Source organism: Mastomys coucha, unplaced genomic scaffold, assembly GCF_008632895.1.
Source record: "Mastomys coucha isolate ucsf_1 unplaced genomic scaffold, UCSF_Mcou_1 pScaffold14, whole genome shotgun sequence".
Lineage (NCBI taxonomy): Eukaryota > Metazoa > Chordata > Mammalia > Rodentia > Muridae > Mastomys > Mastomys coucha.
In genome coordinates this window covers 68,672,063-68,688,399 of record NW_022196896.1, presented here as the reverse complement: position 1 = coordinate 68,688,399, position 16,337 = coordinate 68,672,063, and the positions used below count along the sequence as shown (strand labels likewise).

General features: G+C 41.7%; 1 protein-coding gene across 1 annotated transcript in view; it reads right to left on the bottom strand.

Annotated features, from left to right (window-relative positions):
- Tmem182 (transmembrane protein 182) overlaps positions 1-7,617 on the bottom strand; it is a 47,013-nt gene extending 39,396 nt beyond the window's left edge. The window contains exons 1-3 of the mRNA XM_031367345.1: positions 7,273-7,617; positions 6,971-7,070; positions 5,466-5,564 (exon numbers count right to left, since the gene is read on the bottom strand). Coding sequence (XP_031223205.1) covers positions 5,466-5,564; positions 6,971-7,070; positions 7,273-7,404 — 331 coding nt within the window. The 5' untranslated portion in view covers positions 7,405-7,617. The remainder of the gene's footprint in view (positions 1-5,465; positions 5,565-6,970; positions 7,071-7,272) is intronic.
- Between the last annotated feature and the right edge of the window lie 8,720 nt (positions 7,618-16,337).

The window sequence follows — 16,337 nt, the reverse complement described above, 5'->3', positions numbered from 1 at the left end:
AAATTATAATGTATAATATATTATAAATATATTAGATATATTATAATATATCATTACAATCATTTATATATAAATACATATTATATATAATATTATACATATATTATAGTATAATATATAATAATAATTAATCAAATTATAAAAACATAGACAAGGATTTTTATCTATAGGCAGTGGCAAATGTTAATAATTTTGAGAAATCATTAGAAAAAACTGGAAGAATATAAAGTATCATAAAACAGGGGGAATTTTTATATCTTAGCATGTGCAATAAATAAAACTACGTATCATATAGACATGTAAAAAGGACTAGAAGAAAAAATAATGCTCAAAAGGTATACTGGCAAGAGGCAAGCACACAGTGCATTTCTGAGTGTGTTGTTCAAACTGGCTTCCACATTTTGCTCCTGTCACCCTAGAGTCCTCCAGCTTTTCTTCATTTGGTGACCAAGGTCTGCAACTTAGGCATGTTTGCTACTCCTTTTCAGGGTTCTCTTACATGCTTACTCTACCCCGGTGATGTTTTAGCAGGTTGCCAGCCCCTGGGGTGGTGTCCTTCACTTGTCTCTCTCAAGTTCTCACTTCCTTCCTTCCTCTCTCCTCCTCATCTGTCAGAGTGGCTAGAAAAATCCAAAGTTCTATGTCTTCAACTTTGGAACATGTAACAGTTTCATGAATAAGGATTGACAGGAACCCTCCATTGGCTGATGTTCATAAAACATGAATGGACAGGTGAATATCCACTTGTGAAGGAAAGGGGAAGCCTGGCTTCCACACAGTATCATCATGGCTCCCACACAGCATCATCATGGCTCCCACACAGTATCATCATGGCTCCCACACAGCATCATCATGGCTCCCACACAGTATCATCATGGCTCCCATACAGCATCATCATGGCTCCCACGCAGTGTCATCATGGCTCCCACACAGCACCACCATGGCTCACACACAGCATCATCATGGCTCCCACACAGTGTCATCATGGCTCCCACACAGCGTCATCATGGCTCCCACACAGTGTCATCATGGCTCCCACACAGCGTCCTCATGGCTCCCACACAGTCATTATGGCAGCAATCCTCATCCTCTTGTTGCATGAGGACAATAGCCCTTGCTTTGATGAGGTGCTTTCTGACACTTGCATTCTACATCCTAGCTTTGGAGTGGGTCTCCCCTGTCTTTCTGCTGCTGGTTTCCCATCAAACACTTAGGTTTACATTTACATGGGGGCAGAGGAGACAAAGAATATGCAATATATAAACACTGAAGATGAGGCAGAGGATGGCTGGGTGCTGAAAGCTATGCTGGAGACTAAAAAGCGTAACAGTGGAAAAAAGCAATGCTTAGTAAAGAGGCAAAGCCCACAAGGATCCAAAGAGGCTTAGTTCCCATCCCATCCTTGAAGGGCTGGAAGGGATCGTGATGCGTGGATACGCTACAATCCTGAGCCAAGTAGACAAGACCCTCATTCCACAGAGCTTAGGACAGAGTCTCATAGAAATACGTAAAAGAAATAGGTACACAAGTAAACAGGAAAATGTGTGTTTTCAAGGACAGAGTTAAGGATATTATTAAAAGGGGGAAACTGGTCTAATCCTTGTGCACATAGATGTACACGGGGAGAGAGAGGGCTAGGGAGTGATGAACAGTCATACCCTGGGGCAGAAAGAAGGAGAGTCTGCAGAATCCAAAGTTGAGTGTCCAAGCCATGTGCATATTCCATTTAACTCACCAAGGTAGAAAGGGAGAGAGAGAAGGAGGGAAGGAAGGAGGCGGGGAGGGAGAAGGAGAGGGAAGGGAGGGGACAGGAGGGGGAAGGAATGGAGACTGGAGAGGAAAAGGAGAAAAAGAGAGGGAGGGAAGGATAGGAAAGGAGAAAGGGAGGGAGGGAAGGATGAAGGGAGAGGGAGAAGGATAGAGAGGGAAGGGGACAGGAAAGGGATGAAGGGAGGGAGGGGGATGAAAGCCAGTGTGCAGCCCTGAGGTGTAGTTCATGAGCATATACAAGGCCTTGAGTCCCATCTCCAGAACTCATCAACCAAGGAAGAAGGAAACCAAGCCTGTAATTCAGTTTAAGATTTTTTTCACCTAAAATTAATCAAAGTGATTTATCACTGAAAGTATTGGATTGATCTGTTGGTGTTACCCAGGCTAGGCAAATGTTCTACAGCTGAGCTGTCTCCAGGGTCTAACAGGAAGTTTGATATGAAGCCATTCTCCACAAAACTGTATTTCCTTATAATGAAGCACTACACCAATTTCTAGAACCACCAGTATGAATAAAAATAAAAATCAAAGAAGACTAGTCTGTCTGTGCTAGTGAGGAGCTAGAGGCTAAGAGAAGTGATTATAGCCAGCATAAGAACACCTAGGGGTGGGGAGGGATGCCGGAGACCATGGGGACAAAGGGGAATATTAATTCAGAGTTGAGTCATCTTGAGAATTAACATATGTCCAGTCTGTCCTCTCCAGTGCAAATGAGTGAACTACAATGACTGTCAGCAGGAAACATGGAGAACAATCGAAACCCCGCATGCAGATCTCCAATGGGCTCACTTCAGAAACTGAGAATTAAGTCACCTTTCACTAGGCATGGACACCCATTCTGTTACATAAATTAGAGAGAGATGATTTTCAGACTGTTTTTGAGAGTTAAACACATATAAAGGAAACACTGAATCAGAACCAAATATATGCACAGGTTCCACTGGGATGAAGATGTAGAAAACACATGCTTACTGCTGCTCTCTTGACTTTCTGGTTGGGTCTCTGAGAAGAGGAATGTCTGTGTAGTCCAGGCTAGCCTTGAGTTCCCTGAGCTGCCTCCTGAATACAGTCATGTACCACCAAACTCAGCTTCAAGGCCCTTCACACAGCGCTCAGTGTGTACTTTCAGTGTAGGTTATAAATGGTGGTGAAACAGAAGCCAGAGACGCGAGTCTTTATGTGAGTTCTGCCAATAACCAGCTGTGTGAACGTGTGCTGCTACGATTTCACACAGAAGTTGATACTGACCAACAGTCATTCTAAAACTCAAGTGAGTGGAAAATTGTATTGACAATTTTCTAGGCCATGATATTTCACATTTTATAAACAATGCCTCCAGTTTATTGAGAATGGCTGTAATACCTGGTAATTAGAGCCGCCTACAAAACAGCTTTGGGGTCTGGGGACTATGAGTCTCATCAACTAGGAAACACAAACACAGAAGTCAGGTGGGCTGCTGTTCCAGAAACAAAGAACAACCTTGTTCATCAGTATGAGACACATGTCTTAATTCTGTTCTAGAATATACCTTTGTTCAACTTTGTCCTTTTTACTCAGTATTCAATAAAACTTTGAAATGGGGTTGCATATGAATGCTAAACAAGAGTTTGGTAAATTTTTTTTTTAAAATTGGATACAATTTTGTCACTGGATCCAAATTACTGGCACAATCATTGCACGCAGTGCTGCATAATAATTGTAAGCATAATTGCAGCGGGATTTCCATGGCATGCATTTACTCTCCATTTCCTACATAATTATCATGCATGGAGGATGACACTTCATTCTCAGACTTCTCCATTATCCTATTAACGAATGCAAGTTTTTAAATATATGGCATCTAGGATACCTCTCTCATAGAAGGACCACATGTATGAATGATAAAGATGATATTGATATTATGGTAATGATCCTAAGTTCTAGAAGTCCATTCCACCCCCCCACCCTACATTACCTCTTAATTCACTATATAAAACTAAGAATCATGGTGAAGGAATAGCTTTGTGATGTTCCTGTGACAAAAATAACTTTTTACACTCTTGTCTGGCTCACCCATGTATTCTGCTATCAATGAGAGTAGTTACTCCCTGCAGGTCATGGGAGCATGAGGCAGAAACAGAGGAGATGCCTTCCCAGTTTTCAGTGGGAAGGAATAAAAACTGTGGCCATTGTCCAAGGCCACTCCATTTTTGGACAAGCACAACTTTGGGGCACCTCATCCTTATCTTTCTTCCCATCAGACTAGATACTTATTCTGTAGAATGTCAAGAGACTGTCACAAAGACAGACGCTATTGCCACTCATAAACACAAAGCCATAATGTACGTATTTTTTGACAGAACAAAGAAAAATAGTTGAGCTATGAGTTACATAACAAGCTCTTAAGTTTTGAGATGGTTAGTGCTATGTGTCAGACTGTAGTGCCTGTGCCACAAGCAAGGTTGGAAATTCCTGTGAAAGATTCATTTTTCAGATCTCATTACCACCTAGAATTAGCTGGCTTTGGTTTGAGTATAGCAGATCATAAATGGGTGGGCCTCATTCAATAACCTGAAGGCCTTAAGAGCAAAGACAGGTCCCTGAGGAAGAAAAGCTTTTGCCACAAAATCTAAACGTTTGATGGGAGTGCCCACCTTGCCAACTTCCTCAACAGACTTCAGACATCCCAGGTCCACAACTACCTGAGTCAAATCCTTAAAATCAGTAGATAGACAGACAGGCAGAAAGGCAGACAGGCAGACAGATGATAGTCATAGCTATCTGGATGATAAATAATTTCTATATATCTTTCCTCTTTCCGTTCCAGCTTCCACACCTATGGTTTCATATAGTTGTGAGCTGTAAAAGCCCAGAAAAGCAATGTGCCTCTATCAACCTTGCCTACACTTATTATTATTATTATTATTATTATTATTATTATTATTATTATATTATAGTTATTATTCCATAAATGATACAACATAGCAATTATTTAAGTAATCAGACATGGCCTAAAGTGTATAGAGGCGTGAGCAGGTTATATGCAGATCTTTACCAGGCCATGTAAAAGAATTCAGTATCTGAGGATCAGGGTATCTCCAGGAATTTCTGGAACCAATGCACCATGCATACAAGAAAAGATATGTATTCAGTTGGTTCTGCTCTCTAGAACTCTGGCTAGTACAATTTTAATCAAGCCATTGTACAAATTGGGAATTGTTTTTTCAGAATAATACATTTGACTCTCTGTAAAGTATGGATAACTTGTATCAGCCCTTCATTTAGCTATCAAAAAAAATGAGCTAGTCAATTCAATGATTTAACAGAGTTAAGTCACTTTTTCTGAACAGGGTTGTATCATCACATTTCATTTGCAAGAATTCCAGGATGCAGCAGTACAGGATGCAGGATACAGAGTACAGCACTTTAACTAGCTATAAGCAGGAAAAGAAGCTCTTCCTAATAAACACTATCTTCCATTTCAAAACTACATTTTTTAAATTAATTGCATCAAGAATGAACCACAATAGCTCCAACTTTTGATCAAGATGTATTCTAGTTAAACTTATAAATGATGTGTTAGGATATTAACGCTTTACATTTAGCAGGTTAATATCAGATGAAGCATTATAATTACAGATGTTAAATTATCTTTAATTGTTAATATTTTTCATCAAGCTGGTCCCAGGAGGCACCTGGAGGTCAGAAATACTTACTAATTGCTGAGTCGTAGGAGGTGGAGTTGTGCTCCCCCCTCATGAAGGGGTACGGGGACAGGTAAGCATGTGTGCAGTTCTTGGATGGCGGCTGATTGGCTAGGAAGAAAAGCAAAGTAACGGGATCCATTACTGAAGGCTCAAAGGTGACTCCTGCCTCATGGAAGGGAATCCAAGAACCAAGGAGACAGCAAAACAAAACTCTGGACAGATTGACAAGCTCAGAGCCCTGTCCGAAGAGGAAATCTTTGGGGAAAACACCCGGAACTCAGAATGTGGGTTTTTCTCAAACAACTGGAATTCGATGAGAGAAACACACATCCCCACAGGGCTGGAGAGCAGGGATGCAATACTACACCCATCTTTATGTCATCTCCCTACCAACAGGATGCCCGACACAGGAGATATTCCAAATATTCATTTTAGGAATCTAATAGAGTTGGGTTTGACCTTGACTAGCTCAGACTAACAGAACATTTCTATTACACCCATCCCACTGTCATGGGAGAAGACACAAATGATGGAACACTAAAAATCGAGAAGTCAAACAGAATTCCAGTGTTGGAGGAAACCACAAGAATAACTTTTATGGGAAACTTAATACATGTTCCACGTTCACTTAGGTTTCAAAATCAAGGTCTGCTTTCTGATCATGGTTGAGATGACAGGATCTGGAAGAAGCATGTAAGGTCACCGGAGATTTATACAAGCTGGTGACAAGACACAGAGAAGGAAAAGGAGCAAGGGGGACAGGAGAACTTGAAAATAAGACTATAATCTCAACTAGTTATTAGGCTAATAACTAGTTCATTTATTGTTGAACATAATAAAACAACTACTAGCTATTTTCAGTGAACTGTTTTTCAGAGATAAACAGGGGAGAAAAAAATACAGTTCAAGGAATTCATCATAATCTTCAGGTTTCTGAACTTCAAAAAGGGAACTTTGAATTTCTCTATAGAAATATAAACATCAAAGAGAAAAAGTTTCTTGATATTGCCTACAAACTTGGGTGAAGCCCAACTAAGGCATCTTTCATCTGTTACCACTGGTAATTAAGTTTCATTACAAAAAATAAAAAAAAGACTAAAAAAACCTTTTAAGCTATGAATATAAAATAATACCTCTATTTCTGGGCTTTTGTATCTGAAAATTCAGTTTATAGCCAAATGAATTTCCAAAACACTTATTTGAAACATACCAATAATAGACACTTGAAAAGAGACTGCCATAGACAAAAATCTGCTTTTTAAATTAGAGGCAGTATATTTTAAATATAGGCAACAAAACAGCAGGTACTCAAGTTTTATTTTAAGTATCCAGACCCCTACTTTTATGCGAGATTAAAAATTATCCCTGGAGACATTTCTCCTGTGAAGAAGGAATCTGTTCATGACCTTTTTGATGCCATGGAACCAACACTGTACAATTAGGAATAAGATCCACTTGAACCTGTTTGTTTTTGTCTCAGACAAAGGGAGAGGAACAAGGCCAGCCGCACTTACTGTACCAGAACTTCCAGATGTTGGAGTTGTTCTCCTCCACAACGCCATTGAACCAGCACCTCCAGAAGAAGCCTTCATGGTGAAAAGTGATGTTCTCTATCTGCACAGAAGACGAATGACCAGCTGTCATTCCCAAGAATACTATCAGTCCTGTTACATCTTGATTACTGTGACCCCCACTAACTCCCCATGAAGCTCTCCTGGAAGAAATAGATGCCTCACTGCTATTCTCCAAGACAATGCATAAGGCTGCCCTCACTGAGACTAAGTACACCGATCGGTATTTTGAAGAAGAAACGCACATTCTGTTCACCTGAACACCTGCCCACTTCAGTCGCGAGAAGCCAATAATCCGATCCAAAGGCTACCAAAAACAACAAAAGCCCCAAAGCTCCAAAGAGAGCCCCGAAGAAAACGGCAACATTGAGTCTCATTTTCCAATCGACTGGTTGCCTTCCAAATGAAGGAACAAGCTGTAAAGAGTCAACTGCTCAATAATAACAGCGAAGAAAGAAAGCCACTCTCGAGTCTCGAGTCTGGGGAGCAGGTCTTCGCTGGAGCTGTGGTGGCTTCTCATTTCCACCCTGTCCCTTTGCTCTCCCTGGAGGGGCTCCAACCCAGCAGCTGAGAATGGCTGGCTATTTTAAGATCCTGATTGAGAAGCTTGCTTTCTCCCATGGGGATCAAAAAATAGCTGACCTTCCCCTGACTATAAAGAGATGAACCAGGCAGGAGCAGGCTCAGATTATCGTTGTTGCAGTTGGGTAATCCATACAAGTGGAGAGGAGAAGGAACTGCAGGAAAATATTGGGCTCTGTTCTGCCCTCCTGCTTGGAGAGTCTTGACAGGCCCCTCTTGGGCTGAATGGAGCATGACAACCAGGAGTGATTTGCCAGGCTCTGGGAAATGTAAATCACCACTACCCAGAGCCAAGAGAGCTTTCGAAAACAATAGAATTTGTAATTAACCTCTTAATTACTTGTGGACATTCAGGGGAAGAGGAAACCTAGGCTTGGTCCAGGCTTACAACTCATACATTCAAATGATATGTATCTAAAAGAAAAAAAAATCACTTGATATCTAAAATCAAATGATGTCTAAGATCACTTAGAGCCATGGCAATACAATTCCTGAAAGAACAAAAATTTATATTATCCAGCCTCCGATAGGGACATAAAAGCCTGTTTTGCGGTGGCTCACAAACCAATTTGTTCTAAATAACTCTCTCCCACAGCTGAATTTAAGTTTCAGATACAATGTTTTCTAGATTCCTCTCTTTTTTCTTTGTCTTTAACATTTGATTTTCTTAAAATATAAACCATGCCCGCTATCCATACAGAGCAGGCAACGGAAGCAATTGCACGTTTCCTTCTCTCGTTGTCTCTTTGAAGCTCACTTATTTGTTTACATATCTAATTATGCCAATGTGCTTTAAAGATGCATTTGCGTACTCTTTATCATTCAGACTATGTCCATTTGGCTGTTGTCTTTGATGTTTCTTGGTAAGAACACAACAGTTCCTCCAATCATGTAAGGAGGCTTCCATGCACTACCAACCTCCTACCCCTTCTGATTACAAATCCCGATGACGGAATTCATGGGCACACACACACACACACACACACACACACACACACACACACACAAATCCCAAATACAGTCTTGGTTTTTCTAAACCAATTACCTGTTCCTTTAGGCATTCTTAGCTGGTCACAGCTTCAAATGTTTGTTTCTTCCCAAACACTCAGTTGAAGTGAGGTACAGGAAAGTACACACAACCGTGGATGCTACCGTTGTTGCCTAATCTATCAATATGCTCCATTACCCAGGTGGGACTGTCTGACCTCTGGGATTCTCTCATGAACAGGAGCAGAACTGTCCTGGCATGAGCTTGCTGAAGGCACGCTGGCGGGAGCTCCGTCTGTCACTGCCCTAGTGTGTCAGGAAAACATTGTTTCCTTCACCACTTCTGGCTCTGAGGGTCTTCCTTCTGGTCCTTCCTCAACGATCCCTGTGCTTTGGGAGGAGGGGTTTGTGACAGAGGCATCCCATTTAGGGCTGAGCCCTCTGGCATTCCTCAGTCTCAGCATTCTCACTGCTTGTAGGTCTCCGTGTTACTTGCCATCCACTGCATAAAGACATTTCTCTGGTGAGGCTAGAGAACTATACTAATCTATTGGAACAGAGCTTAAGGAGTTGAGTGGGTGCTTTGATGCCTTTAGTAACAGTAGTATGATCACTCTAGAGCCTATGAGCTTCCTACCACTGGGCTCTTGGCCAGATTTAAAACACCAAGAATGATTTCCTCCCATCTGGAGCCGACCTTAAATCCAAGTGGCAAGCAGTTATTATTATTATCCTTTGCCCAGTTCTGAAGCCTGAAACTATAGTAATAACTGGCCTGGCAAGATACACCCAGGGGTACAGTAATGTCATAGTTAATAGTTCTTGTGCAACACACTGCTGCCCGTTGTGGCAGGAGAATACGCACAGGAGTTTGAAAGCTGAGGTTACTGTTTGATGGGAATTAGCTTGTAGAGGAAGACCAGAAGCCCTTAGCTGCCAAGGCTTCATTTAAAGAAAAGAGTATGCAGGGGGAAAAAAAAGCCAGCAAAGTACAAATGGAAGAGGCGGGTACTTTGTCAAGGTCCTGTTATGATTGTTTGCCTCATGGCTCAGTGCTTTCCTGGGCTCTTGCCTGAGCTCACTGACTCACTTCCATTCTTCAGCATACTTTTAATTTATTTTTTAATAAACTGTCTCTACTACTAACCATGTGTTCATAGCATAATCCTTCACCCAGAGTCAGGTGTTCTCTGAACTCAGTGTGGGCATGTTTTTTTCTCCTTTTCCTCTTTGCAACCTCCTTTTAAGACTCCAACCTAAATCTCTGGCCTGCTTTGGATCTTCCCTCAGCTTCCCTGACCTCAGGCCTGTCACAAATGTTTTTTTTTTTTTTTTTTTTTTTTTTGTCCTCCTCCCCTTCAGAAGATGCTGGCAACTTCAGCTTACATGTATTATTGTCCTCCTCCGAAATTTTAATAAAATTGCCCTTGGGCTTATTTCTGAGTAAATTTTAGAATTCTTTTCTTAATGGGACTAGATACTTGCAAGCCAACATTGGTTTGTTTGTACTACCGCAGACACACCATGCACATTTTGAAGTACTCTTTGTAGACATTCCATTATTAGACAAGATAAAATAATAACAAATAAACTCTACACAGGCAAACTGAAGCTTTGGTTTTGGCTCCCTGAATTTCTAGCAACTGTAAAAGATTGCTCATCAACACATCAGCCAATCTAACAGATCTTGATTAGACTTGATTTAAACACCGCCACCTGCTGGTCATAGGCAAAATCGCATTCTATTTCTTGCTGTGAACCCTGATGATTTTGACATTTGAATATTAACTGTAGCAAGGGTTCTAGATGTCTTCACCTCAGTAATTCACACTACTCTCCATTTAACTGAGAGTTAGTCCAGTAGCTCACACAAAGGAAATCACATTACAAAAAAAAAATTTCACTTTCCAAAAAAGGTTGGTTGCCCAACTAGTACTGGGAAGAATGATTATTTAGGATTCGAGCTTGGGCTCTGGAAGCCCCAAGGAGCTAGACCTTGCCACCCATCTTCAACAAGCCTATTAGGCAACTCATTGTCAGAAGGAGAAAAAAAGAGGTTTATTCAAAGTAGTCACACTAGAAAGAGGAACAAATACATTCCTAAGATCCCTTCCCAGTGTAAGTTTAAACTATTTAAGTTTAAATTTAAATAGAAGGCAAGAAATATACAGGATATACTTATATCCTGTTAAAGTGTGGCCAGCCTCTCATCATATCTTAGATCCAGTCTTTCCTGCAAGGTGTCTTGCAATGTGTCAGAGCAATGGGAAATCCTTCTCTAGGAGACAAGTTCTTTTCTGGCTGGTACCAGGCTTCAGCCCTGCTCTTCTCTCTCTGGCTGGTACTGGCTTTAGCCCTTTCTTCTTCTCAAGGTATGATTCCCTGAGAAAATCCAGTGTCTTTTTACTCTTTATTAGTTTTTTGAGGATTTTATAAAACATGGACTTTCATGGTGCTGGAAGATCATAGCCATGCTATTGGAAGAGAAAAGTACTCATTAGTATTAGCCAGATATAAATGCTACATGCTACATGATGGTGGGACTGACAAGCTATGCCAAGTGGTGCAGTCATTCCACAAATGCTACAGTGGCACAGCAAACAGAGCCAGGAACCTGTGTATGTCAGTATTCTGTTAGCAGCCTTCAAATGAAGATGTAGAACTCTCAGCTCCTCCTCCACCTTGCCTGCCTGGATGCTGCCATGCTCCTGCCTTGATGATAATGGACTGAACCTCTGAACCTGTAAGCCAGCCCCAATTAAATGCTGTCCTTTATAAGACTCGCATTGATAATGGTGTCTATTCACAGCAGTAAAATCCTAACTAAGACAATCATATTATACAGTCATGGAGGGTAACTAAGAACACTGGCAATTTTTTTTTCAATATTGGAGGGTCTACAGAACCTCATTGGCTAATTACTTCAATAGAGGTGACCCATTCCTGCCAGTGGGTTTTTTACTTGTTGGTTAGCTTGTTGTGTGTGTGATAGAGAAATTGCTGCCTTTTGTAGGGTAACTCCATTTAAACTCTTTTTATATGTGTGTATATTTTAGGAAGCCTATATAGCAGTAGGCTTCCATAGGACTTTTTAAAAGAGGTCTTAGTCATTCCTCACCATAGTCTTTTTCCCTGCTCTCCCAGCTCCCCAATTTAATACCTCATGCTTCATATACAGCACTCTGTTCTATCTCCCTCCAGGAAGTGCTGGCTCACCATGGCCCTTCACTAATTTCCTGATCTCAATGAATATTCCAAATGAAATGCAAGTCTCTGAAGATTCAAAGCCAACATCCATGTATGGGAGGGAAAATATGTGACATTCGTCTTTCTATGACTAAGTTGTTTCTCCAGGATGACTCTTTCCAGAGCCATCCATTTACCTGCAGACTTCATAGTTTCATTTTCCTTAAGAGATGAGTGATAGTTCATTGTGTAAATGTACCACGTTTTCATTGTCAGCCCATCAGGCGATATCTAGGTTGTTTTAAATCATTCCATGATGCTCTAGTAATAAAACCAGTATGGCATAAAACAGACACACTGATCAATGGAATGGATTTGAGGGACCACAATAAACCCACATTCCTATAGACCACCCGGGTCTTTTGACAAGCAGGAGAAAAGACAACATCCTGAACAAATGGTGCTAGTCAAACTGGATAGCTACACACAGAATAATGAACTAAAATTCTTTATCAGTCACAGTACATAAAGTCCAATTGCAAATGTCTCAAGGACTTCGACATAAGACCCAGATGGATCCCTGATTCTGATAGAGGAGAAACTAGGGAATATACTTGAAGGTTTGACACAGGAAATGGTTTTTCTGTTCAGGACTCTGTCAGCACAGGAATTAAGAGCAACAGTTCATCAATGGGACCGCGTGAAACTAAAAGGCTACTTTACAGCCGAGGGCACCACCATTCCAGGAAACGGCAGCCTCTAAACTGGGGACATCTTCACCTCTGACTGAACAGTTAGCATGTGGGATATTCAATGAACTCAAATACCTGAATGTCCTTAGACAAACTCTCCAATTTAAAAAAGGGGGGGGGGCCAAGGGATTAAACAGAGAGTTCTCAGAAGCTGAGATAAAAATGTCTGAGACACATTTTTCTTTTTTAAGTGTTCAACACCTTTAGTCCACCAGTGTGTGCATGGTATGCACTCTCATGTGCCCACACATGTGCATTTAAGTATCAGAGATGCCATCCCTTGGATTTTGTAGACCTTTCCTTTTCCAAAACAGTCTATTATTAACCCAGCCATAACTAAGTAGGCTGGGTTGGCTGCCTGGCTCACCCAGGGATCTACCTGCCTTCATCTCCTCAGTACTTACTGCAAGCTTCTTCTTGGGTGAGGAAGACTCAGAGTCTCACTCCTGCTGAGCAACCCTTTAGCCGCTGAGCTGTCTTCCCAGCCCCATCTTAGAATCTTTTCGTAGCATGTTTTCTTCCAGGAATGTGAAACAGAAAGGTTAGAGGGAGCTCAAACTCTGGGATTTTCCTCTTCCTAGGCTCTTCATGTGGGAGAGCAACCTGTAGTCCAGACACATTTAAAATGGCTCATTTACCCCACGGTGTGTTTTTATTTTTAAAAAGACTTTGTGTGTGTGTGTGTGTGTGTGTGTGTGTGTGTGTGTGTGTGTGTGTGTAGCTGCTTGCCTGTCTGTCTGCTTCTGTCTCTGTGTATGTGTACAGAATGTGTATATGGGTGCCCCTACAGAACAGAAAAGGACAATTAACTCTTTTTTAAAATTAGATGTTTTCTTTATTTACATTTCAAATGTTATCCCCTTTCCTGGTTTCCCCTCCAAAAACCACCTATCCCCTCCCCCTCCCCTGATCACCAACCCACCCTCTCCCACTTCCTGGCCCTGGCATTCCCTTACACTGGGACATAGAACCTTCACAGGACCAAGGGCCTCTCCTCTCATTGATGCCCAACAAGGCCATCCTCTGCTACATATGCAGTTGGAGCCATGAGTCCCACCATGTGTACTCTTTTGTTGGTGGTTTAGTCCCTGGGAGCTCTGGGGGTACTGGTTGGTTCATATTGTTGTTTCTCCTATGGGGCTGCAAACCCTTCAGCTCCTTGGGTCCTTTCTCTAGCTCCTTCATTGGGGACCCTGTGCTCAGTCCAATGGATGGCTGAGATCCTCTACCTCTGCATTTGTCAGCCTCTGGCAGAGCCTCTCAGAAGACAGCTATATCAGGCTCCTGTCAGCAAGTGCTTGTTGACTTCCACAATAGTACCTGGGTTTGTTGATGTATTATGGGATGGATCCCCATATAGGACAGTCTCTGGATGGCCTTTCCTTCCATCTCCACTCCACACCTTGTCTTTATATTTCCTCCCATGAGTATTTTGTTACCCCTTCTAAGAAGGACTGGAGTAACCACACATTGGTCTTCCTTCTTCTTGAGCTTCATGTAGTCTTGGAATTGTATCTTGGGTATTCCAAATTTCTGGGCTAATATCCACTTATCAGTGAGTACATGCTGTGTGTGTTCAACCTCACACCAGTCAGAATGGCTAAGATCAAAAGCTCAGGTGACAGGAGATGCTGACAAGGATGTGGAGAAAGGAACACTCATCCATTGCTGGTGGGATTGCAAGCTGGTACATCCCCTCTGGAAATCAGTTTGGTGGTTCCTCAGAAAACTGGACATAGTACTACCTGAGGACCCAGCAATACCACTCCTGGGCATATACCCAGAAGATGCTCCAACATGAAATAAGGACACATGCTCCACTATGTTCATAACAGCCTTTTTTTTTTTTTTATAATAGCCAGAAGCTGGAAAGAACCCAGATGTCCTTCAACAGAGGAGTGGATACAGAAAATGTGGTACATCTACACAATGGGGTACTACTCAACTATTAAAAACAATGAATTCATGAAATTCTTAGGCAAATGGATGGAACTAGAAAATATCCTGAGTGAGGTAACCCAATCACAAAGGATGATGAAGTCTTAGGAGTTGGACTTACAGGTGGTTCTGAGAAGCCTGATGTGGGTCTGAGATGCAAACCAGGGTCCTCTGCAAAAGTCCCAAATACTACTCTTACCCATCTCTCCAGCCTCCAGCTTTGTTTTCAAAGAATCATTTTTCTCCTCATTCTGCAGGAAATATGAGGATTTTCTCAGCTCTTCACCATAAGGACCATAAGAATATACATATACATACAAATACATATACATATACATATACATATGTTCATTGTTGCTTGCGGGTACATGGTTTCAGTGACAACCACTTCACAGAGCTTCTATCCTGAGGAAGACTATGTCTCTTGCTCTTCTCAGCATCCCTTAGTTGCCTGTAGTCCCTGTTCAAGACTGATATCTTCCTCTTCCATCCTCAGATGTCTATTATTGTCCTTGTCCAAGCAGCCATATTTTCGAGGTATAATGGAGTTTCCTTATCATTTCTGGGGCATTCAGTCTCACAGAAGATTTCCTGGTCTGCTGCTTTTTTAAACAAAATCTCAAATGCTCAATTTTACCTATAAGCACTCTGGAACCAAATGCTGGGGTGAAAGACTGCTAGCTTAGAGAGGCAGAGAAATCACCTTCCTCCCTAGCTGATGCCCCAAAAGGAGAAAGCATGCTCTCCTTTCCTATGCTATCTCTAAATACCCATTCAAACTGCATGCCCCACCCACTGCGAGCTGCTCTACTTCCTGTGTATATCTGTCTGTCCTCTTGACTTCCCCTTACTCTCTGTTTTTTTCTCTCTATGTTTGCTTAATCATTTCTTGATCGATGGTTGACATTATTTAATTCTGTTCATAATATTCAGAAAGCTCTTGGATTACATGTGTGAAATTTCTACCACATCACAGGTAGACACCAGTCTTTCCAGTAAATAACACAACCTTGGGGTTCATGTGTGATCAAAGATCCTGCAACACTGGTCTCCTGATCCTTATAATCTTTCCATCCCCTTTTCTTCAGTGAGCTCTCAGTTGGAATTGTGCTACAGATGTACTGTTGGGTCTGGGCAATTCCATCACCAGCTGTAATCTGTGTTTTAAGCAGTTATGGTGTTCTCCAATGGCCTCTGTTGCAGAAGAAACTTCTTTGGTGAGGGATAGAAATTACAGGACTATAATCCAGGATTGGAAGGTTCACCTGTGATCCAGCTCTTGAGGCTGGGAGATACAAGTTTCTGACCTGGATCTTGGGATGGTGATCTCAAGGCACAGTAGCTATGAATCCCAGCAGACTAAGGCAAGGAGATCAAGGTCAGCCTGGGATCAAACAAATCCCAGATCCAGGCATGGCGGCACACACCTTTAATCTGAGCCACACCTTCCCTGGAGACCTACATAAGGATATTGGAAGAAGGAAGATTCACTCTTTGCCTGTGTGCACTTATTTGCCAGCACAACTGTTGGAATCTATTAGCTTTGTGGGACTGAGCAACTACTAGATCCTTGGAACTTCCCATTCACAGCTGCCCATTGTCAGGGAGTTGGACTACAGACTCTAAGTCATCATAATACATTCCCTTACTATATAGAGACTATCCATAAGTTCTGTGACTCTAGAGAACCCTAACTAATACATCCTCTATTTTTGTGAATGGAAGCATAGAATATATGTTTCTTTTCATCTGGATTCTTTACTCAAGCTTTGTTGATTCATCTGTGCTACCTAGGGATTCAGAGTTCATAATTTGTATTGTTAATGGTGCTCGGTTTTATGGGTCCACCACCTTTGTTCAGCCAT